The sequence below is a fragment of the Neopelma chrysocephalum genome, unplaced genomic scaffold (genome assembly GCF_003984885.1).
Source record: "Neopelma chrysocephalum unplaced genomic scaffold, ASM398488v2 Primary Assembly neopelma1_45, whole genome shotgun sequence".
In the NCBI taxonomy this organism is placed as follows: Eukaryota; Metazoa; Chordata; class Aves; order Passeriformes; family Pipridae; genus Neopelma; species Neopelma chrysocephalum.
This window is the reverse complement of record NW_020897704.1, coordinates 12,367,834-12,393,181: the sequence shown is the minus strand read 5'-3', so window position 1 is coordinate 12,393,181 and position 25,348 is coordinate 12,367,834. Positions and strand designations below refer to the sequence as shown.

At 38.4% G+C, this 25,348-nt stretch overlaps 1 protein-coding gene across 5 annotated transcripts in view; it reads right to left on the bottom strand.

Moving 5' to 3' along the window:
- Positions 1-25,348, bottom strand: part of PHTF2 (putative homeodomain transcription factor 2) — a 126,931-nt gene that overhangs the window by 38,001 nt on the left and 63,582 nt on the right. For 3 of the 5 annotated variants that reach the window (XM_027679430.1, XM_027679433.1, XM_027679432.1), the window contains exons 1-2: positions 17,679-17,876; positions 11,529-11,605 (exon numbers count right to left, since the gene is read on the bottom strand). The exons of 1 other annotated variant lie outside the window; for it this stretch is intronic. In XM_027679430.1, the coding sequence (XP_027535231.1) occupies positions 11,529-11,573 (45 nt within the window). In that variant the 5' untranslated portion in view covers positions 11,574-11,605; positions 17,679-17,876. Of the gene's footprint in view, positions 1-11,528; positions 11,606-17,678; positions 17,877-23,416; positions 23,533-24,426; positions 24,469-25,348 lie in introns of those variants that run through there. One more of the 5 variants, XM_027679431.1, reaches the window with a different exon arrangement.

Sequence of the window (25,348 nt, the reverse complement as noted above, 5' to 3'; positions counted from 1 at the left end):
TTCTTGGTTAAAAGGATCTTTTAATCAAGGACCCAACATAAATGCAAAAACATACCCAGGGAAGCCAATAGGCAAACACATCCATAAACAAAGAAATCTAAAGGTATCTTTTGTACTTCTAAACCTCACCAATCATGAAAAAATACCAATAATAATAAAATAATAATAATAATACCAATAATAATAAAAAAATTTCTAATTTAGAGCAGTAAAGTCCAAAGCACATCTAAAATTCGAAGTGAGAACAGTAAACTGAATTACTGAATTGTCCTTTCTCAAATTTAATTAATATTTCCCACTCACAAAAGCTAAACAATTTCTATAGTTTGCTACTTTATAACTTTGGAGAAAAAAATCTACTGGCTTTTTGGTAATAATAAATACTTGACACCTCTCATTTGGAAAAAAAAATGAGACTGTGAAAAATAACTAGGGAGTCAGGCACTGTACTGGGCAGAATTAAGCACTTACTACAATTAAAGTAATTAAACCAAAGGAAGTTTAACAGCTAACTCCACCTGGATAACAGCCAGCAATTAAAAAGTCAATATATTGAATAACCACTCCACCCAGGCATTTATATCTAATTGTTCTGGCTTTTTCTCTAAATACATTTCAAATTAATTTTCAGGCCTTCCTGGTTTTCATTAAATTTGCTAAGAAGAGGCCCAAGTGAAATTTTTGTGCTGCATAATATTGTGTCCTTCCCTTCCCACTTCAAAAAAAAATAAATTCTTTCTACAAGGGCAGAGAAGGGAATGCAAGTCTGTGTCCCTCTCCATTATGCAAGAAACAAATGCGGAAGGAAGCTTCGTACCAATAAAGCTGCAAAGCAAACCCTACTCCTAATTCCATTCATAGCTGAAACTGGTGTAGAGTTGAAAGTCTTTAAAATAGCATTCTTCTTTTAGACAAATAACAGACCATTTTTTGAAGGAAGTCTGGGAAACACAGATCCCAGAAGACATCTGAGGCAAGGAAGTTGACTGATTAAAAATCTTACAAATATTCCTTTTCCCTCCCTAGGGAGCACAGCTTCCATCTCCACATAAAGAGAAGAAGCAGGGATTTTGCCATTCATGTTTTTCTTTCAATGTTGCCCCATAAAGCAACTTTTCTAGCAGCAGGTAAAATAAAAGCGTAAAAACTACTTTAAAGGACATGGTCTTTTACAACTGTTTTATTGGAGGAGTAGATCTGTCCGATCACCTCTGATCAATTTTAGTTATTAAAATCTGAGCACAGGATTACTAAGTAAAGGCATACTGCTGCAAACTGAGAGGAGTTACAGACAGAATTACAGACAGCAAGTACCATTGCAATTTCTCACAATGTTTGGGTTTTCTTTTTTAATCTACCTAGTATCCCCTCTTTGTGTTTTAACAAAGTTTTAGAAGCACTTCAGAGAGCAGGAATACATGCCCCTCAGCACATCAAATTCAGACTTGATACTCACTTTCCCCTCTCGCCATCTGCATAGGCATCTCTCTATACTTCTCTTCCAAGTGTATCAGAGGAAAACACTTGAAAACAAAGCCATCATTATAAAGTAGCATACTGGATACTGGCACACTCCATTTACCACATTAAACAAAAATAGGTAGAACCAGTGTTACCGAAACAAGACAAGTAAAAAACACAGGAAATAATTTGTTTTCTCTCCGTTTTGTCAGGAAGGCACTTCTAGAGTTTGTGAAATTCTTGCAGAATTCATTGAGAGGTGTTTTTCATTTACAACAAACTAAATTATAACATATAATGATTACTAGAAATGCTAGACACCTGTATGAATTAAATGCAAGAACATAATTTGTGAATGACTTGAAAAATGTAAACTAACATTAGCAAACCTTCCCAGTTTTAGATTATCAAGAGCACCAGCCGATTCCATCTTCGAAGAGTATTTGCAAAGCATTTGCATTTGAATTCTGTTTCATGTTGAATCTAATGTAAATCTAAACCAAATGTAGGCTCTGGCTCTTGGCTATTCATATAATTCTTTTCAATTGTACATACCTCCAGGACACTGAAAAGAAGCCTAGCATCTAGCAATGCCAAAGAAATTAAGGTCTAAAGGCAAAGAAAAGGAAGGAATAACCTTCCAGAGATAAGATCAGGCTGGAACTTGAAGAATTTAAATATACACAAAACTTGATCAAAGCAAGGTTTCCCTCAATATGCAACTGTCCCCAGGGCTCCTCCACAGGCCTTCAAGCTTCCTTGTCCGGAACTGTTCCAAAATTAATGCCCTGATCAACTCCAGTACTTATACACTCCTGTACCCACCAGCTCTGCCTGGAGTCTCATTCATTATAGTTGCAAGTTCTGCAGTATCCTTCAGAGAAAATTTAAAGTATGAAACACGAGAGTCAAAAAAATTGTACAATTTTTACATATACATTTATAAGAAAGGCTTTTTAAATCTCTTCGAGACACAGTGCAAGACTGTTTGTCACTGACACATTCAATCTATCAGTCCAGTCTACAAGTGGCAACAGACTTTTTTTAAGCAAACTATACAACACAATATCCCAATTTTAATCTGATTTCACACAGAAATTTATTCCAAGTTATTTCATGAAATACCTAATCCAAAAGGATCTGAAAATTGTACTCTATAGCATTTTTTTATTTAGTATGATTTGGCAGAAAATAAGTTAACAAAAAGTTGGATAACAAGCCTACCTTATAATTTTTAAATTTAACTTTTATCACCAAGAATCAACAGCAACACAACCCTGTTGTAGGAAACTTGTCAGTAACATGTTACAGATATTAGAACTTGTGGAATAACCTGCCTGCAGCAGAAGTAGGTAAACTAGCAGATGTTATTTTTTATACACTTAGTTTAAACTGTGCATCTCAGGCCTCCTCAATGCCCAGATTCTATCCAGTCCATCCAAATCAGTTACCTCTAAAAAGTTCAGTTCTCAAGACCCCATGCCTCAATAAACACCAAGGAAAGAAGATTAAAGGAATTCTGTTTCTTTATACATTTGCAGAACTGACAACCATTCTTCAAGCAGCTATAAAAATTTTTGGCATATAAGAGATTACATGCAAAGACTGACAACTGCAGCCACTCTTTTGCAATGGAAAAGCAGGGGTTTAGTATCCTAAATTAACCAAGCATAATAAACTTTCCAACACGTTTTCTTGAAAAAAAAAGTTTTCTCACAAGTAATTAATTGCAAAAAAATTAACAAGTTGTCTGTGACGGCATGAGAAATTAAGCTATACAATTACACATTTGGTAAAACTAAACTCATCTGATAGAGCTAGCTCTTTACTGAAAGATTAAATAAATTTCAGACCCTTTTTAAGTGTAGACTCCTCATAATGTTTCCAGTTTTTAAGAGGTATGTGCACCTCTTGAAATTATCTAAAATAATTGCACTTATTCCTTCCCAATCAAATACATCAGAAAGCACTTGATAACATTTCTTTATACACCTAAAATTTGTTTGGCACCTGTGCAGTTTGATTTTAGAACATTAATAGCAATTAGCCTAAGTAAACAGTTAAGCTATTGAAATAAAAATTGCTCTGTTTTCAAACAAAGCCCAGTGGAAAGGGCTTTTGCACTGTGTAATATTTCTTCCCAATACCTTTCTCATAACAAACCACATGTGCATCAAGATTGAATTTGAGCTTTGTGAATGACACTGATATTCACTTTAAGCTAATGTAGTGATGGTATCAACCTGTAGCCCAATACTCACAAGGCCTTCTGATTCTAATGGAATTGATCAATATTTCAGGAGACATTTATAATTTATGAACACGCAGACTAGCAAAGATTATAATCCTAAGAATACATAGTATTTCCTGTTGGATCTTAAAACTTTAATGTTTATCAATAATGAAACCTGCATACTAAGCTTTGCTCTTTAAAACCTCTAAACACTTTTACAAGCCACATCACAATGGTATTACAAATCCAAATAATAAAAGATACAAGATACAGAGTTTGGTAAAAAAAAAACAAAGTTGCTTCCTTGGACTGTGTACCAATGTAATTAAGAGTCTGACACCTTATTAAAACATTTAGTACTAAAATATTAGCTAATATGCTTTACTAACTTTTATAGTCCAACGTTACTAAAATGACTACATGATTTTATGTATCAAATCTAGTCTTAAGATATCAATATATAAATAATTTCTATACATGTAATATTATTAATTTTAAAAATATATCTCATTTTCTCAAAACCCAGAACATGATTATTAAAAGTTATTTTAAACCCATTTATTTCTTACATTAACTGATTCCCACTGCAGCAAAGGCAATACTCTAGTAGCTCAGTAGTATAATTCTCTCTGCTGAAGTAGATTTCTACTTTTAGGATGATTTTCTTTTTCAGGATGTTTTTCATTTTCAAGGGTGGTGGGTTTTTTTCAGTTTTGTTTATGGTGGATATGTGGACCAGATAAGCTAAGCTAAGCCAAACTTAGCTAATAAACCACAGACAGAAATCACCATATAATAGTTGTACACTGTCTGATAAAAGCAAAGCATTCAGAAACTTTTAGTCAAATAGAAAAGGACAATGGAGGAATTAAAGCTGTATATATAAGGGGTAGAATTTTGAATTTACAACTGCAGAATTATTACTTCTGATTAAAAAAAATTCCATGATTCTCCTGCCTTCTCCTGAAGGGAGAAGAATCATGGAATTTGGCCCCAGAAGGAGAGCTGAAACCAACTACTACTAAGTGTAAAATTAAGCAATTCAAAACTTTGAGTTATTTATTCTTAACTATTTGAATTGCCAACTAATGACCCACTTAAATTCTGGTAATAACTGCAGCAGCACTGTATTTACAGTCATTTCACTGAACAATAATTTTACCAAGGCTTACTTCAGAGACACTGTCCCTTTCAGAGTCCAATAGTAGGTAATTAAACATTTATCAACTATGTATTAATAGTTTTTCTGGATTATTCTTTACAGATTAATTCTTGTTAACATCTGTCAGCTGTGCTTATTTATTGCCCTAATGGTTTACAGATTTTAGGGTACCTACTAAAAACAAAAAACCATTTGCAGGTTAAACTAAATGAGAATACAGGAATAACCAACACCTACTCTAAGCTATGTCCTAGTGACATGAACTGGACAACAGGGGTAACTTTGGGTACCATTTCTTTGGCTTATGTGGACTACAGAGCAAAACCTAAAAAGAGGCACAAACTGAACGTGATTCCATCTCCATAATTAATGGCAATTAAGCACGATCTCATATGATAACATTTACCTATCTTCAAATTTCAAACTAAATTCTTCATGGAATCGCAGAGATTGGAACCTCCAGGAGTCATGTAACCCAACCTCCTGCACAAAGCAGGTCCAGTTACACCAGGTCGCTCCAGGACTCAACCAGTAGAGTTCCAAACCTCTCCAAAGATCGGACATTTCACAGCCTCTTTGGGGTCCCATCTCAATGCCTGGAAAACCTCACTTTATAGGTTTTTATCCTTATACCTAATCAGAATTTCCCACTTTTCAACATGTGCTTATTGCTTCCCCTGCAATCCCTGTGCAGCTCTGACAAGAGCCTAGTTCCATCCTCTCCACGGCCTCCAAAGAAGGAGATGCCATAGCAGTTAAGTGTTTCCTTTTGCCCTCTCTTATTCAGGCTGAGCAAACCAAGATCTCTCAAACTCTCTGCACATCACATGATTTGGCCTTATAACAACCTTGGTGACCCTCCACTGGGCTTAACAAGGAATGTCAATGCCTTTCTTGTACCACTCAGCCCAAAGCTGGACACAGTATCCTAAACGTTGTCTCATATGAGCTGAACAGAGGGGAATAATCCTTTTCCTTGGTCCACTGGCCACACTATTGCTAACAACACCCAGCTACTTTCCAAGTGTTAAGGATTTAAGACCTCTGTAACCTTTTTTTTTCATGATAATGTACTCGCACAAAACAAAACAGTCTCAAGATGTAACTGTGGCAGTCCCATTATTCAGCATAATTCCATGAAGACCACTGGAAATTCAGCAATTTTACCAGTGTTGTAACTAGGATTTTAAAACAGCCTTGCCCTTACGTCCCTGACCATTTCCACTTCCATAGCACATTTTCCTTGTGCCACTGCATCCATCTGGGTGGCTGGAAGATCAATCAAATCAGTTAGGACGAGAAAAGAAAATGTTACATTATAGTTTGACAAGGTCTAATGACACAATTTAAGAATCAGAGAATCCCTCTCAAGATAGAGGGATTTCATCTTATTGCTTCCCCCATTAGAGAGGTTCAGCTCCCTATAGATTCACAGTCTTAGTTTTAACTGGATCAGTTCCCTGACCAAATTCACTACGTAAATGTACAGACTCTGTGGGAAGGCAAAGCAAGCATGGAAGCCTACAGGCAGGCAAAATGCAAGCCTGCTTAATTCAGCCACAGCACCAATTTGAGTGATCTTTTGAGTTTTGTCTGACCAAACAAGGTACTGAAGGCAAACCCCCATTAGGTCAGGTGACTACTTGAGTACCGAATCCCAGCACTACATGGAAGGAAACTATCTAAATAAACTATCTAAATATAAGTTTTCTTCCTCAGTGCTTTCACAAATGCCAGCTCCCACACTGGTCAGGTTCTGGCACTTGAGGGTGGACCTTTTCAAACCAACACAGTTTCAGCATTCAAAGTTTTAGGTAAAATAGCCACACAGCCTGTCCATTTGGCAAAAACTGCCCTTGTTGTCATGGTCACCAATGCATCACATGAATTCAGTGACAAGAAGGAAATCAGGTGGTTTCATGGAATGGCATAATTTCAGTTTTATTTCCTCCTTTATTAACTTAATACAGAGAGACTGTCTGAGCAGCCAGGGATCAGGTTAGGAAAGGTAAAGCCCTGACAGAGTTCAACTTGACCAGGGACATCAAGGGCAACAAAAAATAGCTTCTTCAGATTTGTTGATGATAAAGGGAATACTAGGAAAAATATGGGCTCTCTCTGGAAGGAAATGGAAGACCTGGTTACCCAGCACATGGAGAAGGTCGACATCCTCAACATTTCTGCCTCAGACTTCACTACCAAGTGCTCCAAGTTGCAACCTGGTCTGGTGGGAGGTGTCCCTGCCCATGGTGGGGGACTGGGATGAGATGAACTTCACGGTCCTTTCCAGCCCAGGCCATTCTATGATTCTACGAATCTAAATTGGCAAGTATAATCTTGGGCTAATGAGCTGGAAAACACTGAGCATTACAGCTCTTAAAGCAATGCCATTAGAACTCTCATTTTGCCCTTTAAAAATATGAGAGAGGAAACATCTCATTTGTTTTATGGTGCCCTTAAACAGCTGTACTCAAGGGACACCCAAAACAGCAGAAAGCCGCATTGGCAAAGTTAACTGATATGCAATCAGATGCAGGAGTCAGCTTCAATTAATTAAGTTCCATTTTGCCCTCCCATACAACCATCCCCAAGAGAAGGAACAACATAATTGTACAAATTTGTTGACAATATTGCAGGAGAGAAAGGTCCCCATTTTAGCAGCAAGGCTATTAAGGTAAATTTACATATAGCCTCCAAACTGGAAACAAGACCAACAATTCCATGTCTACTCTTATCTGTAAAACTTGAAAGTATTGTAAGAAATAAATGCAAAAAGTTACAAGTAATAGATGTAATACTTTAAATTATTAAGAAATTTATTATTTTTAACATCCATTACTGTTACTGAGGCAATACTTCAAGTACACATAAAGTATCAATATCATACAAAAGACATACCCCCAGATACTGAAATTGTTTAAAATTTGTGGGGGTGTCAGATTTTTTCAGAGGAAACATTATGATGGTTTCTCTGTAAAATTAATCCATTACAAAGCTGAAGCAAATTCAGTATTTTGGTAAATACACTTAATCCTAAGGATATTAACTAACGAAATGCATCTATGTAAGTAGTAGCTCGGTAGCTGTCTGGAACCCTTCCAGAGAGCAATGCAGACAACCCTGCCACTCCCTTTTATTGCAAGAACCAGGGCAGCTCCAAGGGCTGAAAACAACCCAGACAAACACTGCCTGACACATGAAGATCTCAGCACTGTGCTCCGTAGTGCAACCAGAAACACAGCAGAGGTTTAATTTATCTTACTTACAAAGCCAACCTGTATCTAGCAGATTTCATGCCTTGCAAAAGTATTTGTACCAGCTGGGAAATGCAATCACTGGAAGCACTAAAGCTCTGTCCGTGCAACCTTGTATCTCAAATAAGAAGCTGCTATAATACATTGAAATCTTACAATCCAACTTAAAACAACTCAGAATTGATTACTGTATTTTTACAAGACAGTAATCAAGAGCTCCAGTGCACTAAAAGCAGAGTAAGTCTATTGCCACAACAAAAAACAAGTTTACATAATAAAAGGTCTGACCTTTTAAACAATTAAGGGTATTACTAAATCATCCTCGTGTGAGGAGCTCAATTTCAGACAATAGCATGAGTCATGAATAAACATGCTGTTTGCAAAACTTGCCTAAAGTAGGGTTGGAAGAGCTTAATTGCTTAACTCTTTCCATTAAAGGAATATAAAAATGTCTCTTGTTTGAGAAACCAACAGACCTCTGATACTCATAAGAGACACATAAATATATCAAAAAATACATTAAAATTGAAAACTAAGAAACACAAGGAGCAAGCTCAATATTTCTTACACAACCTCAACCTACTTAAATACTTCTTAGTCATGTATGACTAGAAATACCAGAAGTTCTTTGTGTCACTTTTTAGGGCATTCATACACCAATTTATCAATCGGAAAATACCTCCCCATAAACAATTTATTTTTCTCATTTTATCACACAGGCAAATCATACCAATTTGATCAACATTGACTACAACCCCGGTTCTCTCCTGCCCTAGAAACAAACTTCTATTGCCAGAATGTGCTAAGTTTTGATCCCTCCCCACTTTCAATGCCAGTTACTGTTGCAATGAATCAGAAGATCTAAAAGACAAGGCAAGTGGGACAACTCTGATAACTACAATAAAGACTGAAATAAAAATGTAAAACTCTAAACAACCACCAGTTCACAGAGTTCACTAGTTTGCCATCATAAGCAATCCTATAATAAAAAATGTAACAGAAAGGGAAAAAAAAAAAGTGCTGTCAACTAAACACTAGCACAGCTTTTTCTGTTGCCCAAATTGAAATCTTTGGGGCAAACAACAAATCTATGGGAAAAATAAATACTGTGCCATGCAAGAAATGAATACATAAATAAATAAATAAATAAAAAGACCCTGGGTAAAAGAGTCTAGAGACTCCCAGGAACAGATCACGCCACACTACAAAGTCAGAGAACCCCTTGGGGTTGTCAGCCTGATCCAGTAGAACCCTCAATACGTGGTACCTAAGAAATTATAATCTAATTAGCACGAATATTTGCATGAGATGCAACTTTTCTGCCATACAGCCATTTGTCTCATAACATTCCATTTCCTTATACTGAAAGCAGCATAACTTGCTCATTTGGCAGAACCAGTCCACGTGTGGATTGCAATTAAATTTTGTTCACACCAGGGAAAATACTGGCATCTGGTTTATGCAAGATCTTATCCCTCCTGAAGATAGCTCAGTTTTTCATGAAGTAACAGAAGTCACCTCATCACTACTCCTTGCCATAAAGGCACCATGAAATTTCTGGCCAAGAAGACCTCTGCAGAAGCCTACAGAGATTTGCAGCAGAAATATTGTTGTTGCTATGAACCAAAAAAATGGAAATGTGTGTGAAATCACTGGAAAAACATGACAGAACAATGATTAAAAAAATGATCTGTACTGATAACAAGTAATCCTGCTAGGAGCAGTGCCCTGGGAAAAGTAAAATTGGGGAATGTGTTGTTTATATCTAGACCAGAAGGCCTGCCCTCTGTAAGATCACAGTACAGTGACCCTTCAGCAGAAGATCCTGCCTTCCTAACACCAGGAGGATGGAAAGTTGGAGCATATCACATTTGGCATTCCTTTTCCTGTATGACCAACAGGAAAACAGACACGTATTAAAAAAAAAAAAACACACACACACAAAAACAAAAAAAAAAAACCACCAGATTACAAGCATGAACTTCATTTAAGATTTACAGAGTTACAGGCTCTTTCTTGCATCAAGGGACCTTTTATATATATAAAGCTGAATACCATAAAAGATCTGTCCAAGGACTAGTGCATCATCACCAATGAAAACAACCTCAGAGACCTGACATCCAGCATCTCTTATACGGCACAAAGGAGGTCCTGGCCAGACCAAATGCACACACAGCTTGGTGCTTAGAAGTACTGTAAGTATTCTGATATCACTGTACAATGAATGAATTAAATTTATGAGAGAATGAGTACAAGTGGGTAAAATGAGAATCGTTTCCCCCTTCCATGAGATCCTGCGCTGCATTTTGTTACATAAAATCTTTTACAAGTCATCTTCCAAGCCTTTAAAAAATGGGATTGGACCTGCAAGCAAGAAACTGTTCAAAACTGCAGTGTATTTTTACAAAAATACTCTTTGTAAAGCTTAAATAAGAGAAAGAGTACACAGTACAAAAAAAAACAAACAAAAAATCCTCATTAAATTGTGAATTATTTTCAAATTTTTCAATATGCAAAATTAATTTTTCTGCTTTTTCAACCGTACACTTAATTCACAGTTGTAAAAACCTCAGCAAAGCATACCAGTATTGTCTTATTTCTGGAAATTAACTGCTGCTGTGTAGAAGTTAACAAGAATTTCTGTTTTGAAGACCGTTGCCATCCTTCAGCCCAAGGAGAACAATAACTCACAGAAACTTATTAAACCATTCACAGCCAAGAAAAGAAAATAATCATCACACCTTATTTATGTCCTTAGTAAAGATGCATCTCTCAAAGGTTAGCAAATTTTTCAGCTTTTTAAAAGCAATTTAGCTGAATAAGCCAACTGGCATATTAATGTCAAGGATATGATGAATGGAAAATAATAAATTAGAAAGAGATATCAACATTTCTATGTGCAAACATGAATCAAAAGATATAGTAATCAGGCAATATTATAATTATCTGTATCTCCAAATGAGAGATTTTTCTCTCCTCTCCCCCCCGCTACTTTTTTTCCTAACTAACTTCTAAAAATCCCTAGCTATCTCTGTTGGTTATGGATTACACCGTTTTTTGTTGCTGACAGAAAATACATTTCAATTCTTACTTTCTACTTCAATACAAGGATTCTTTGCTGAGCTATGGAAACCACATACTCCTGTACAATAATTAACAGTCTACTAAGAATGAAATTTTTCTTTCCTTTTTTCCATAGCACAAGTAACCTAGGGAGTAAGGAGTTTTCAGAATAGACCAAAAGTTGTTCCATTTCATTTGATACAGTCACTAAATACTTGTTTACTTTTGGAAGTAGAGTTTCAAGCTACTTGCTCTCATACAATACTAACAAGCAATGCAGAAGTATTTTACATTTGTTATACTTTACACATAAACACAATAAGCCACCATAGAAAAAAACAAATAGAAATCTTACCTTCTTCTGGTACCAAACTATAGCATCAGTTACTTTGGACGCCATTTATTCCACTGAATTCACAGAGTCATTTTAGGCTGTTAACAGAAAGAGACAGAAATTTACTTCCATCTTCCCTGTGAAGGGTAAGATAGGGAACGTAGAAACACTCCCACTACCTGCAAAGCACTGAACAGCTGTATTTACATTTACTAAGAGTTTGGGTTTTCTCCTCTAAGCAAACAAAAAACTACAAATCTGCTGCTACAGGACATCGGAAGCCTCAGTTCTGTCCTTCCTTCATAGTAGAACAGAGGCTGCACAGAGATGATCTGTCATTGTCTCACAAGGACCTCATGAGAATTATATTACATGCACCTTTTTTTTCCTGATAAATTAAGCAACCTATAGCTATTAGCCCAGAGCAGTATTCTGAAGTCCAGGAATAATTATGTTATAAAATGCAAGAAAAATTCATACAGACTTTTAGATATGTTTGGGAAAAAAAATCAGTGCTAGAACTTCACTAGTCATAAAGTTAATATCCTCATGAAAACAATAGAAAAAAACTAAGTCAAAAGGAGAAAACCAAGGAAGAGAAGCATGTTTTACTCTAATGGTAACAAACAGCAATAGCATTAGTTAATCTTTGATGTCACTGTCATTAGTTTTCAATGTGGAAAAAAACCCAAAAGCCAAACTTCCAGCCTACATAAAACATTTGTATCTAGAAAATTAGGTTTTCTTTCATGCAATAAATCAGCCAGAGTCAATTCAGAAAAAAAAAGGAGAAAATAAACATAAAAAGCCTTCAGGTCACGACTCTCCCATACTGGGGAGCCCAGAACTGGACTCAGCACCCCAGGTTGGCCTCACTGATGGCAAGAAGAAAGAGGGGTAGCTTAGCCACCAAAAACTAAACTATGCCTCAAGATAGACCTCTCAGAAAAAACAAGAAAAGGAAAAAAGAAAAAAAAAAAACCAAAACAACAACAAAAAAACCCAACACACACCCCCCACCAAACCACTAAACACGGAATTCTGGGTTTATTTCTGATAAAAATATCACACTTATGACATCATCAATAATATTATGACCTGTATTTCTTCACTGAATGGAAACAAGAATTATTAACTCGTAGGCAGTTTTTATAGTGAAAGATTAAATGTGATCTTTATCTTTCTCTTTGATTTCGAGACATTTCTTTACAGCTTTCACACAGATAAGAAAAGCAAAGAAAAATGCAAGATCCAAGAAATGGAATTGAAATCAAAACTGTGCAATAAATTGTCTTTACAAAACGCCTAAGCATAAGAGCAACTCATGACACTTTATTATATGTTGTTCATCACCAAAAATTTCAGGTTTTTCCTCTTTTTAAAGTAGATATTAGATTACTTGATCATACTAGCTGTTAGTACAGAAATCACAAATACTCCCTCCACAAAAGCCCTATCAACACAGCCATCTGCCAAGATATTTCTTGGAAAGAAAAATGGGCAAAATGGGCAAAATGTCCAGCACACAGCTGGATAAAACCACCATGCCATGGCGAGAAATTGGCTCACAGGTTGGGCACAAAGAGTGCCCAAAGAGAACCCATAGTGAATGGGTTCATATCAGACTGGCAATGGGTCACTAGTGGAGTTCCACAGAGCTCCATCTTAGGCCCAGTTCTCTGCAACACCTCCATAAACAACCTGGACTCCAATATCTTTTATACAACTTCAGATAAAGTTACAACTCAAGAGAAAGAAATGTCTCAGAGAGCTTAGACTGTCATTGCAAATTTCAGAAATATCAGAACACTGACGATTGGTGCAACTGAGCAAACAAACACCACAATTTTCGCACTGTTGATAATACCATCATGTAAGTCACATCAAGTCAGCTAGAGCTGGCAGCCATGACTGTGTCAACATCTATAATTGTTTCTGTCTTATTTGTTTCTGATATTAGAGTCTGTTTTTTTTAAAAGCAACTATCGATTACTAAGAATTCATTGGCACAATAAATATAAAAATATTTATATCACTTAAAGCAAGAAGTCCAACAGAGACTTTGATATAACCTGGCATATCACATAGACTGGTCACCCTTCTTTCTCACACATACAAAGCTTACAATAGGATTTGCTTTCTTGATTGAAAACCTGTTCAATTAAACTTAAATTTAAAATCCTTTGCTACATTGGACTAGAGACTCAAAGTGACACAAAACCCTTCCCCTTCCCTTTATATGACATAAAGCCTCCACATACATGACCTAAATCACCACTGCCCAGGGTCACACTTGCACCCTCGCCTTCCCCTCCTTTGAGTCCTCGTCTTGAAGGATCTGTAACTCCTTCTCATTTCTCTTAAACCAACATCTCCTCTCACACATAAAATACCCTGCTTCCTACCACCATAGTCACAGGATGAGAATAAGGTTGGAGCAACTCATTATCAGCAGTAAAGAACTGCTGAAGCGGCACAGAAACCTTTCCCTCAATAGCTACATTAACTTGATCTCTCTCTCCAAGGTCAATGATTTTTCAGGAAACCAACGGTAACTCATGAATCCAAGACTTCAAACTGTGCCAAATATGGCTAAAATTGGATAAGCCATTTTAAAGGCAGTAACCTTTGTTTGCAGTAGTTTTCTAACTCACTCAAAAATCTTTTGCCTCAAGAAACAATTACATCACAAAATTATAAACCAAGTATAATGAAGTAGTTTTACTTGATTTCTATCAACAAATGTGTTATTTAGATTATCCATGGTTTTCGTATTTTCAAGAAACTCTGTACATTAAATCCTCCATAGAGTCTATTTTGGTGGCATTTAAAGCAGATTTGCATACACATTTGCATAAACAAATGCAAATATGATGCTTACAAAAGTAAATATGACAAAATCATGGGATGGATGTCTCAAAACAGTGTGTGCTAAGTAAAAATAGCTCTACAAGGAAATATCACATGCTTTCTTCAAGAGATACACAACCGTTTCTGAGACAGCACTGTAATGAAAGGTGAAAAGGCTTATTTAATTATTTCTGGGCACTGTTTCTGGCTGCAGAGGCTTGGATTTGTCTGTGGTTTGATTTTTTATTTTGTCTTTTGGTTTTGGGGGGTTTAGGGAGGTGAAGTGAAACTTTATGAGTTTAAGAGACTCAGCCTGCAGCTAGCTTACCTGGATGAGGAATGGATGGTAACAGTTCAAGGCCCTTAAGCTGCAGCCCTGGCTCTGACCCTGCATCTGCCCACAGTTCACTGAACACTTCAGATTGGAGACAGAGTATCGCAGCAATTTCAGAACTCTGCATATTTATTACAGGTTCATCTGTCATTCAGCTGACAGTTCATATTGATCTTGAAATCAGCCTGTACAAGCCACGCACATCAGTATCAACCGATTAAAAGTGAACAAGTCAAAGCAGCTGATAGACATGCACAAGCACTACAGAGCACTGCCTGTTCTTCTGCCTGGTTCTCCTCTCATCCTCTCTGGACCCATCCATCTTTTCCATGTTCTGTGTTGCATATTGGCATCTGGGACAGGGACCAGCTTTAGCACTCAGTTGTATAATGTCCTGTGCAGAGTAACTACCGCAAGATTAACTTAATCTTAACTAGCTGGAGACTTAATAGCAGCACAAAAAATACTCCCAACTTCAGAGATTAGACAGAGCATCCAAATATAAAAGCTTGATCACAACGTCTCTGTAACATTCAACAGAGCTGTTCATTACATTTCCATCAAACTCACAGTTAATGCTATGAATAATAAGCAATATTTTTTAATCAAAACTTCATTACTTCCTTAAAGCTAAAAGCAGATTATCTATTTCTAGTGATCCCTATTCAGAAGTGGAGTTTCTTAGCTATTTCCAGTTTCAAGGCATAATCATATTCCATTTTAAGTACACACTACACCTCACAATCAATTGAGCAGTTTCTCAAAGGCCACAGAAATCTGTATTTAGATGTGTTCAGGTAGCTAAACGCATGCAGCACTGCAGTGCTTATTGTGTAAGAAAGGATTTAAATAAATTCAAAGTGTATTTAGAAATTTTAGTCATATCCTCAGGGTTTTGGCAACCCTAGTCAGACAAATGTATATATTTCTAAACGACAGTCTACAGTAAATGAAAGCAATCTGAATTCTGACATAAGTCCAGAATAAAACTGTGTTCCTTGTAGTGACAAAGAAAAAAAAATGACAATTTTTTGAAGAATATACCAAACTAAGCAGTGTCAACTAGCTTAATTAAAAGTTAAACTACTAATTAAAAATACAACACAAGCAAGGACACATAGGCAAATAGTTCTTTCCTTGCCTGTAAACACTGTGAATCACTAAGTATTTCAAGGAACCTCTCTCCTCTATAACAATCCCAACCTGAATGGTCAGGATACCATCCAGTTGTTGAGTCAAGACTTGAATGTCCTTCTCTGCTCATTATGATCATGGAATGATGAAATGATCAATTTGGCACGTTCACTATACATCATTAGGAGTAAAATTGCAAATCTGTGGCATTTGTCTCAAATGTTTTTTAAAAACATCACTGATTTTTATTACCTTCAGAAGAACTTACGTTCACATCAAATTAAAGGCAGTTTTAAAAAGGTTGCTACATAAAGCCATGAGAATACTAGAAGCTGGATTCAACTGCTTTCCATGACAGACCTTTTTTACCATTATTAGATCCTCCGTATTACAGTTTCACAATCACAGGCATAATTTCACTAAGATTCCCTGGTGTGCAGAGTAAGAAAAGACAATGAATCAGAATAGTAAAGCCCATGGCCTCAACTACTAAATTTGTAGGAACATTTGTATCACACAAACTCTCTTAAAACATTACACCTGCTCCTGCACAGCTAGTAAATAACTTTAATGACCAAAAAACCCTCACTTTCCAGGTTCAACATCAAAATACAAGTTAACATTATCATCAGATTGCCGACATTATTTGATACTTTAGGTTAATTTTAAATGAGCCCAATAAACAGCTTAGTCACATTAGGCATCCGCTGTTGACTGCAAAGCTGCTTCTGCCATGACGCAACAAACCAAGGCAGGTATCAGTGTAACACAGATACAGCACCAAACTTACCACGAGTCATCCTTCCCACACTCAAATCCAGGGCAGTTCTGCCACTGCCACAAAGAACAGGGTTAAACCTTGAAGCAATGTTCCAAAGGAAGCATTCTATTTCATGTGCATTACAAGTAAACCATTAAACCTACATTTCCTATTAGAAAGGGAACATCAAATACTATGTGATGCACTCAGTGTTCTTTTTAAGTACTTTATCTATGCATCTGTTCTGAAAAGAGCATTTCAGAATTGCAAATTGTATACAACCAAATGAGAAACTTGTCACTCCCAGGTTCACACCTTCCAGTGGAAGTTTTACCATATTCCGTTCAGCTAGCCTCAAGAAAACCTGAAGTAGGTAAAAGGGAAGGCAAAAAGTAAATTAAAAAAAAAGAAAAAAACAGACACTGCTAACTTAAGGACTGTATCCAGCAACCAGCATGAAAAGTACTCTTGCTGCCACGCCTGCCAAGCCCCTCCAAGTTGCTGTCTTGCAATCCAAGGTCGTAATAGTTTGTAAATAAAGAGGAACTAACATACTTGCTTTCCCCAAGGAACACCAACAGCTCTGCTAAAACTGGATACCAGCATTCCTAAGATGCTGCTCATGAACAAGAGTCAATTTTCAAACTTTGCTCTTCATGCTATCAAAAAAAAAAACAAACCACCAAACAACAAAACCACTGAAAACCCAAAATACAAAATCATCCCCAAACAACAGATAAAAAAAAATTGAACAACTCTAGATGTATATTTGGGGATTTTTTTGTTTGTTTGAGGAGTTTATCAGGCCAACAGCATCAACAACAAAATATGAATCAGTGTCTATGCTGGCTGCTGTGTAACAAGCCCTGTACTTTTTGAACAGAGATGTACCAAACATGTGTCATATACCATGACACATACAGAGACTTGGCAGCATGTCCATGCCTGCCTGTGCCTCCAGTAAAATGTCAGGGACTGAAAAACTGATACTTTCTCAGGCCTTTGTATTCTGCCCACAAACCACTGCATCTGATCCCACTTCTGCCACTGCACATTTATTCTTCCTTATAAGCTCATGCCCTTTATCACTTACCAGCCCAGACAGGAAGATCTCACAGATGTAGCACAGAGCTTGTAGTGAGAAACAGTTTTCAAATTCTGACGGGAAGTAGGCTCAGCTTAGCCATCTTCACTTCCACAGCAAACACACCAACACTTAAAGCAAGAAAGTACCACAGAAAATAACTGTCTCCCAAGGAATACTTGTTTTGCCAGAGAATTACACAACTGTCTGAAATAGCAACAAAATGTTGACTATCAGGATTTCTGAGATTTATTTCAGGTTCTGGTAAAAGAACATTGCGTGCAGTTGCTGCAACTGCTGCAGCCGTTTCTGGAATCTGCGCCCTCAGTCTTAAGGTCTGTGCAAGTTTCCTAATTTTGTTACATAACTGGTTCATGGCTCCATTTGAAGTGACATGACACAATCTCATAGATACCTTACTCATAAAAATAGGGGGGAAGGACTCTCCTACAGAGAAGTCCAGGATTCTACACCTCTCATAATTTACCCTTGAGCCGGCTGAAGTATTCATAAATTAGCAAAAAGCTTCTACCATTTAAATATACTCTACCATTTAAGAAAGTAGACAAATCCAAACCCTTAAAGGAAACTATAATCAAGTTAATTCTGCTTATCTTCTATAAGAGACATTAGTTTCAAAATTCCCATTAATCCAAATACAGTAATTTCTGCTAGCACAATAGATCCAAAAGTCGTTTCTGAAAATGCTGTATCTTTTAAAAAAATTAAATTAAACGTAGTATATGGTTAATCTCGAGTTCTGTTCTATTTAATTCCTGGGGTTTTTGTACTAAATACCATACACATACATACATATCCTACTAAACATTTGTAAACTTGTACTGAGAAATCCCTGAAATATTGCAGGGATTTGCTCTTACAACTGTCATAACTTTATTAAAGAACAGAATATCTATAAACAAGTTTTTAATTTATATATACAGCCACTTTAACAAATACTTGAAAAAACCAACAAAACAAATACAGTATCCACCTTGAAATAAAATGCTAGGCTCCTTTTCTCCTTCATGTGATTCTAAACACAATAAATCTTACTCACTGGAAATTCTGACTTGTGTTTAGGAGGGCTTGTTTATCTGTCACCAGGCACTGCACAGCAGAGTTGTGGCTTCTCAATGACTACAGTCAGGAAGCTGAAAACCACTCCTAAATCACCAAGTTTGCATCATGTTCTACAAATAGTTATCCAGCAAGTTTTTGAAGCAGCTGAGGCATGAAGTGGCTGAGCTGTCAGAAAAAGCTGCTGTCTCTTGTAACAGTCACTGTTCTGTAGGAACACAGTAGCAAATGCTGGATCTCTATTCTTTAAAAAGTCTCTGGAGCGATCCAAGCAAGGAATTGCAGAGCAACAAGCCTTACATGTGTATCTGGCAAGATCCTCAAAACAATCATTAAAAATGGAACACCATTATACCCTAAAGACTATCTGATAGGGTCTAATCAGCAGTTTCTGCAGAAGATCATGTCTCAGTCTATCAGTATTTCTGAACATGTCAAACTAACTGATAAACACGAGCAAGTGATAGAACATATGTGGACTTTCAAAGAGCCTTTGGAAAGATGTCAAAGACTTCTAAATAGATTGACGTCTATGAAAAGCAAACATTGCCACAGATCAAAACCAGCCAGAAACACTGAACAAAATTTGGAGTCAACCTTCTTCGCTGCCGTGAGCTAACTGGATAACGAAGATTAACAGCAGCATCCAGACTGCATAAAGTGGCCTAGTGACTACCTGTTCTGATGCCCAGGAGCTCCTTGGATCACCCACCACTGGCCTGTAGCTCTTCCATTCAGTGCCAGTCCAAGGCAAGGTGCACACAAATCCCTGTTCTCCTTCACATAGAAACATCCTAATCCCAAAACTAAACTCAGACTAAATCTTCCTAGTCTGGTCTCTATGTTCCACCAGCCTTCATGTGCCTGAGTGCTCTGTAGTGACAGAGGCAGACACTTGGGGCCTCATCCAGCATACACATGCCCTAGTGGCTACCTCTTTCCCAAGGTCTCACGTTAAAGGATGAGAGCATCCAAAAATCACAACTTCCAACTCTCTAAGTATGCCAACCATCAGACTTTTACTAGAAACACAAACACAGACGTTCATCACACCGCTGCTTCATCGGGCGCTGACAGCTAAGACTGGCTTAGAAATAAATTGAGATGCCCCACATTCTTTCTGGCTTCCAGAACTCTGAAGAGGGAACTTCCAGCAGAAGCAATCACTCCCTAAAGACACATAAGGTCCACACAATTGATGGCGAAGGTGAGAATGGCCTAGTAAGGCTTCACAAGGGTTTTAACCACTCTAAGGCAGTACCATCACAGTCACTATCCCTCCTCAGTCACCAGCTTCCACTCCTCTTTCTACCAGCATCAGAGCCCATCACACAGCAGACAACTGTACCATTAACACTGTTAATCTGGACTAATTAAGACTATTCCCCCCCTCCTCCTCCTCTTATTTGGACCAGTAGACTAGCGTTTCTATAAAGTACTGCCTAAATTAAGTCCTGAAACAGAGTGAACTGAGTCCTGTCCTATTATTCCAAATTTTAAGCTTCTGTAAATATGTCCAGCGACTTGCTGTATTTATCTTTTACACTTCAGGGAAGAAAAGAAAACCTGAAGTAGTAACATTTCTAGATAACAATTAATCTTAAATTGGCAAAGCTTAAGAATACAGATCAACTTTAACAATGAACAGGCAACATAAAATCAACCATGTCAATGTTATCTATAAGTGTTATATGTTACATATGTTATAAGCATACCACTCAAAGCTTTAAAAACAGGTATCTCAAATCCAGAAAGGAACTTTGGCAGCTCAGGGAGCTCTTCCATCCAATATACTACAGTCAGAAGAACACAGAGACACCTGAATAAATGAGGAATGACAAGGAAAACACTGCAGTACAGCTCTGTTGATTGGTTGCACAACCTGATTTGAAACACACATATTTTATTAGAAGAAGAATAGTAAAATAATGAGGGAGGTGTTCTGAGAAGGGCTATGAATTGCCAATCACTTAAAAGACTCTCCTGTTGAAACAGGCAAGCATGAACAGGAAAAAAAAGGAATTATAATAAATTAAATGAGACTTTAAGAAATATACAGAAAATCCAGTCAAGAAAACAACAGCTTTCAATAATACAGGGAACTTCATTCATTAATTGAGCTGAGACGATAGCAAAGCCAAATTTTTAACAGAGAAATATTATATTACAACACATAATTGGACTGTTAAACTCAGTGCCACAGGAAGTCATTGAAGCCAAGACTTTACTCCCATTCGAAAAGAAAGCAGCTATTTAAACACACAGTAACAAGAAGCGGGGAAAAAAATCAACATAGAGCTGAGGGAATCTCAAGCTTCATGACCCAGGATGCAAGAAAACATCCAAAGACATCACTGGGCTGTATTTGGCCATACAAACACTCCCCTTAACTCAACCCCTCCACGGCCAGAAGCCAATACCAAGGAGAGCGTGTGAGCAACACATAGAACAAACTGTCCCTCAGACAGATCAACATGAAGAGTGTTCAGCTGCCAAGACAGCATCTGCCAACCACCTAAACCCCAAAAGCATCTGGCGCTGGCCAACTTCCAAAATGCAAGGCTTGCACGATTTCATATTCGATGTCATATTGCTTTAATTTCTTCTCCCACTTTGCAATTGCATTTTATTTTTTAAGAACAGAGCAACAAATTATTTGCCAATAAGAGTTCAATCCAATGCTTGGACTCATTCCAGGAAGCCATCTAGGCTCTCTGGAGTATGTCTACCAAGACCACCCTAAATGAGCAAAGAATTAAATGCTGAACATTACATGTTTCACTTAAAGAGTATTCCCAGTGGAAAACAAATTTGGAAAAAGATCCCCTTTACACGTGTAAATTACAAAATAAGAGTATAGCTCTAAGGAACTCTCTGATATCCTTCCCTTCAACTATGAAAAAACCACACCACATACACAAGCTGTATTTCCAAATTTCTTGACAATGTAATGGCTATCTCTCTATATATATGTACATGTTTGCTCTAACTTTGAAGCTGCTCTGAGATGGGGTTGGACAAGACTGATGACTTCCAATGACCCCTTTCAACTAAATTATTCTATGATTACATGTAGAGCATACCCAAACATTACACAGCAATACATTATAGCCCTAATTACTATTTTTATCTCTACATGCAATTTATTAAGTTCTTTGTGTTCTCCTTACAAATTTGAATATGATTTCTTCAAGCAGTTTACCATTTCCTACGCACTCAGAAAGGACTTCACGAATAACATTACAGTAAACTCAAGAGAGAAAACATGATAATTAAAGCTTTCAAAGTCTTATTTTTCACACCACCACCTATCTTTGAGTAAGTGGTGGTCAATCGTCCTTGAACAGTTAGAGGGAGCAGTACCCCTGACAGAGGTATCCCAAGAGTTTTGTTTTGTTTCCTTCATACAACAACAACAAAGAAATTACAGAAAAAACAGGCCCCGTGGGCAGAAGCAATTAAGTCTGTCTGTTTTTACCAGTGTCCCATGGCTCCCTATTGCCCTGCTCCACCTCACCCATCATTTTTTTCCTGTCCCCCACCCATCTTAACAACAATCCCAACTATTTGGCTGCTCCATTAGCAGCAGGCACCATGATGGCTCAGAGCTCAGTACATAGACTGCCCAGCAGTTGCTCACTTTTTGAAGAGGGAAGGGACTCAGTTATAACTGCCTTTTTTTGGGTGGGAATATTAATTTGGGTCACTACCTGTCAAAAGTTTTACAAAAATTTTATAAAAATTGTGTACTTAATGTCTTTTAGTTGCCATTAACTTTGGTTTCATCATCTGAGAAGTGACTCAAGTGGGAGAAGACAGACAATGAAAGTAATCGTACAAGCTTTTTGCCCTTAGTAAGCCTTGCTAAAAATTCATATTAACTGTCTGGTGATGAATCCATAGACAATGCTGTTTATTATGAAAAGAACACCCTCCTAGACAAAAAAAAACAACTAGAACCCAATCTTTGACTGTCATTGCTTTCACTCCCATGGGTCATGAGAAAAGAAAACATTTCTTCAACAAAATTTCTACTATAAATCAGTAGAAGATACGATATTTAGAAAAAGTCTGGGAAAACAGCATATGTAGCTTTGGAGAATTAGGAAAGAAATTATGTCCACTGCTTTCCAGTGACCCCTGCCAGCTGTGACAGGAACAGCAGTGTTCAACTCCAAGAGCCCCGTCACTCTTCATTGCCTGGTCAATTGCCCCAAACAACGTTGATGGAATTCTTTAACACACCTCTGCCCCGCTCTGATACACAGCAATAATCAGTTCGAGTTCTTCCAGAATTCACACCAATGCCCAGCAGCCATGGATACACCTAGGACCAACTTTTTGAGACAAGCTGAGCTAACTCTGCTTTGGTAGAAATCCAGTTCTACCGGAATACTTGAAGCGCTCCATGGAAGTTCCCAACAATTACTGGCAATTTATTGGTATGTCACATTCCACACAATGCAAGAGGAAAAAAATACTAGTACAAGCATTGAATTAAACCAACTAGGTTTCCAAATTCTTTTTCAGGTGACTCAGGCTTGTGTTTTATCCTTTGTAATATTTATATCCAAAATAAAAACATACACTGGCAGTAAAACATAGCAACACAACATTTAACTGCACAAACATTCCACTTCAAATATGGATCAGGATCTTAAATGCACCAATTCCAGGCACTGCTCTCAGCCATCACCTTCAGAAATGAAAACTGCTCATAAATACTGTACAGTGGAGTCTGTGGGGGTAATGTGCATACATACATCAGTCCATAAACATCTTACTGGAAAGAAATAAGATTTCTGAGAAAAAGATTATCCTTTCCAGGGAGTTACAAATAAAGAGGCAAATCAAAGAAGATCACCAAAACCTTCAGAACTACAGAAATAGCCAAAAACATACAGCTATTTATAACCCAGAGATTTATTCACATAACGCTTTTAGCCTCTTAACCCCAGGAAAACAAAGTCTCATGCCAAGTGCTAATGTATATAACAGAAATATATCCTTCTGCCACTTACTGACCACTCCAAGTGCAGCTAAAGATATTAGGATTCACTTACTAGGATTAACAGGTTATTTCAAGTGATGCACTTCTCCCTGATAAAACAGATACCACCATCTGTTTAACAGCATCAACAGGAAGATATAAGCAGACAAATTACTGATGACACACTGTATTTAGCTTCATTCCTATTAGAGAACTCGTGTGTCCAAACTGTAAAACCAGCTGTATTTTCTGTAGGAACATTTCATCACTAAGAATTTCAGAACGTTAATTAAAGTTCTTTCAACAAGTTAGGTTTTCCAATTAATTACTTTTTCCTGTTAATTATATGACAGAGGGATAAGACACTGGCAAATTTGGAACAAAATGCAAGACTCAGCAGTACTACATTTCAAGTGACCAGTAACATCTAAAAGCAATAAAAGGCAAAACACCAAGCACAGAGCTTGACACTAAGGACTAAAACTAACCCTGAATCTGATACACGTAAATCACACCCACTCAGAGACTATGTATGAAAACAAAAAGTAAAAGAAACAAACACCTGGATATTTCTACTACCACGGAATAAATTTTCCTCAGCTCCTTTGTTTTTTCATAGAAAAGACAGCAAATAAAACACCAGGGAAATGAATGTGACAGCAGGAACTTCAACTGATGGGAAGTTACCTAACATTTTGATTCCCAACTTGGAAACCAAGGGCAAGCTGTAGTCAGGTTGTCACTGGTCTAGGATGGAAAATGAAAGAAAAGGGATAAGGAATGAGAAAGAAAACATTAAAAGAAGAAGAAGGTATATAAAACTCAAGAACACGGGAGACGAGGACAGAGGCGACTGTGAAGATGCTGAAATTCAGGACCTTTAAAGGGAAGGAGAAGAGAACTCCTATCACCTGACCCGGGCACTGGGGCAGCGCTCGGTGCGTCCGAGCAGCTCCCCGGGGAGAAGGAGCCTCACGGCAGGAGCCAGGGGCAGGGCCCCGGACCGTGACCGCAGCTCCGCCGCCCACGACGAACCCGGTGGAGCGGGCACAGCGCCCGGGCACCGCCGGCCCCGGGACGGCGCGGCCGCAGCCCCGGTCGGACCCGGCGGGCAGGGGCCGCTCGCAGCCGCACTCGGACCCCACGCCCCGGCGGCACCGGCATCGGCCCCGCGCCGGTCCCCGCCCGAGGGACCCGCGGCGCCGGGGAGGCCGCGGCCGCCCGCCCCTGCCCCGGCCGGGATCCCCCCGGGGGCGGTGTTCGGCAGTAGCCCCGCTCCCGCTGCCCGCCCAGGGCAGCCCCGCCGGGGATGCGCGCCCCGTGCCGCCGCTTCGCTGTGCCCCCGGAGCGAGCGGGCACCGTCGCCTCGCCCCGGCCGTCCCCCCGCTCCACGCCCCGGTCGGCCCCTTCCCCAGTGGCGCGGGGCACTCGGTGCCCCCGGTTCTCGCCGCGCTGCCCCCGCGTTGAGGCCGGGGTGCCCACGGTACCCCCTCCCCCATCTCTCACCGTCGGCGGTGCCGCGGGGCAGCGCGCGCCGCACGCAACGGCGGCGGGAGCGCGAGGCGGCGGCGGGAAGGCGCGCGCGAGGCAACAGCTGGCGGGAGGGGGG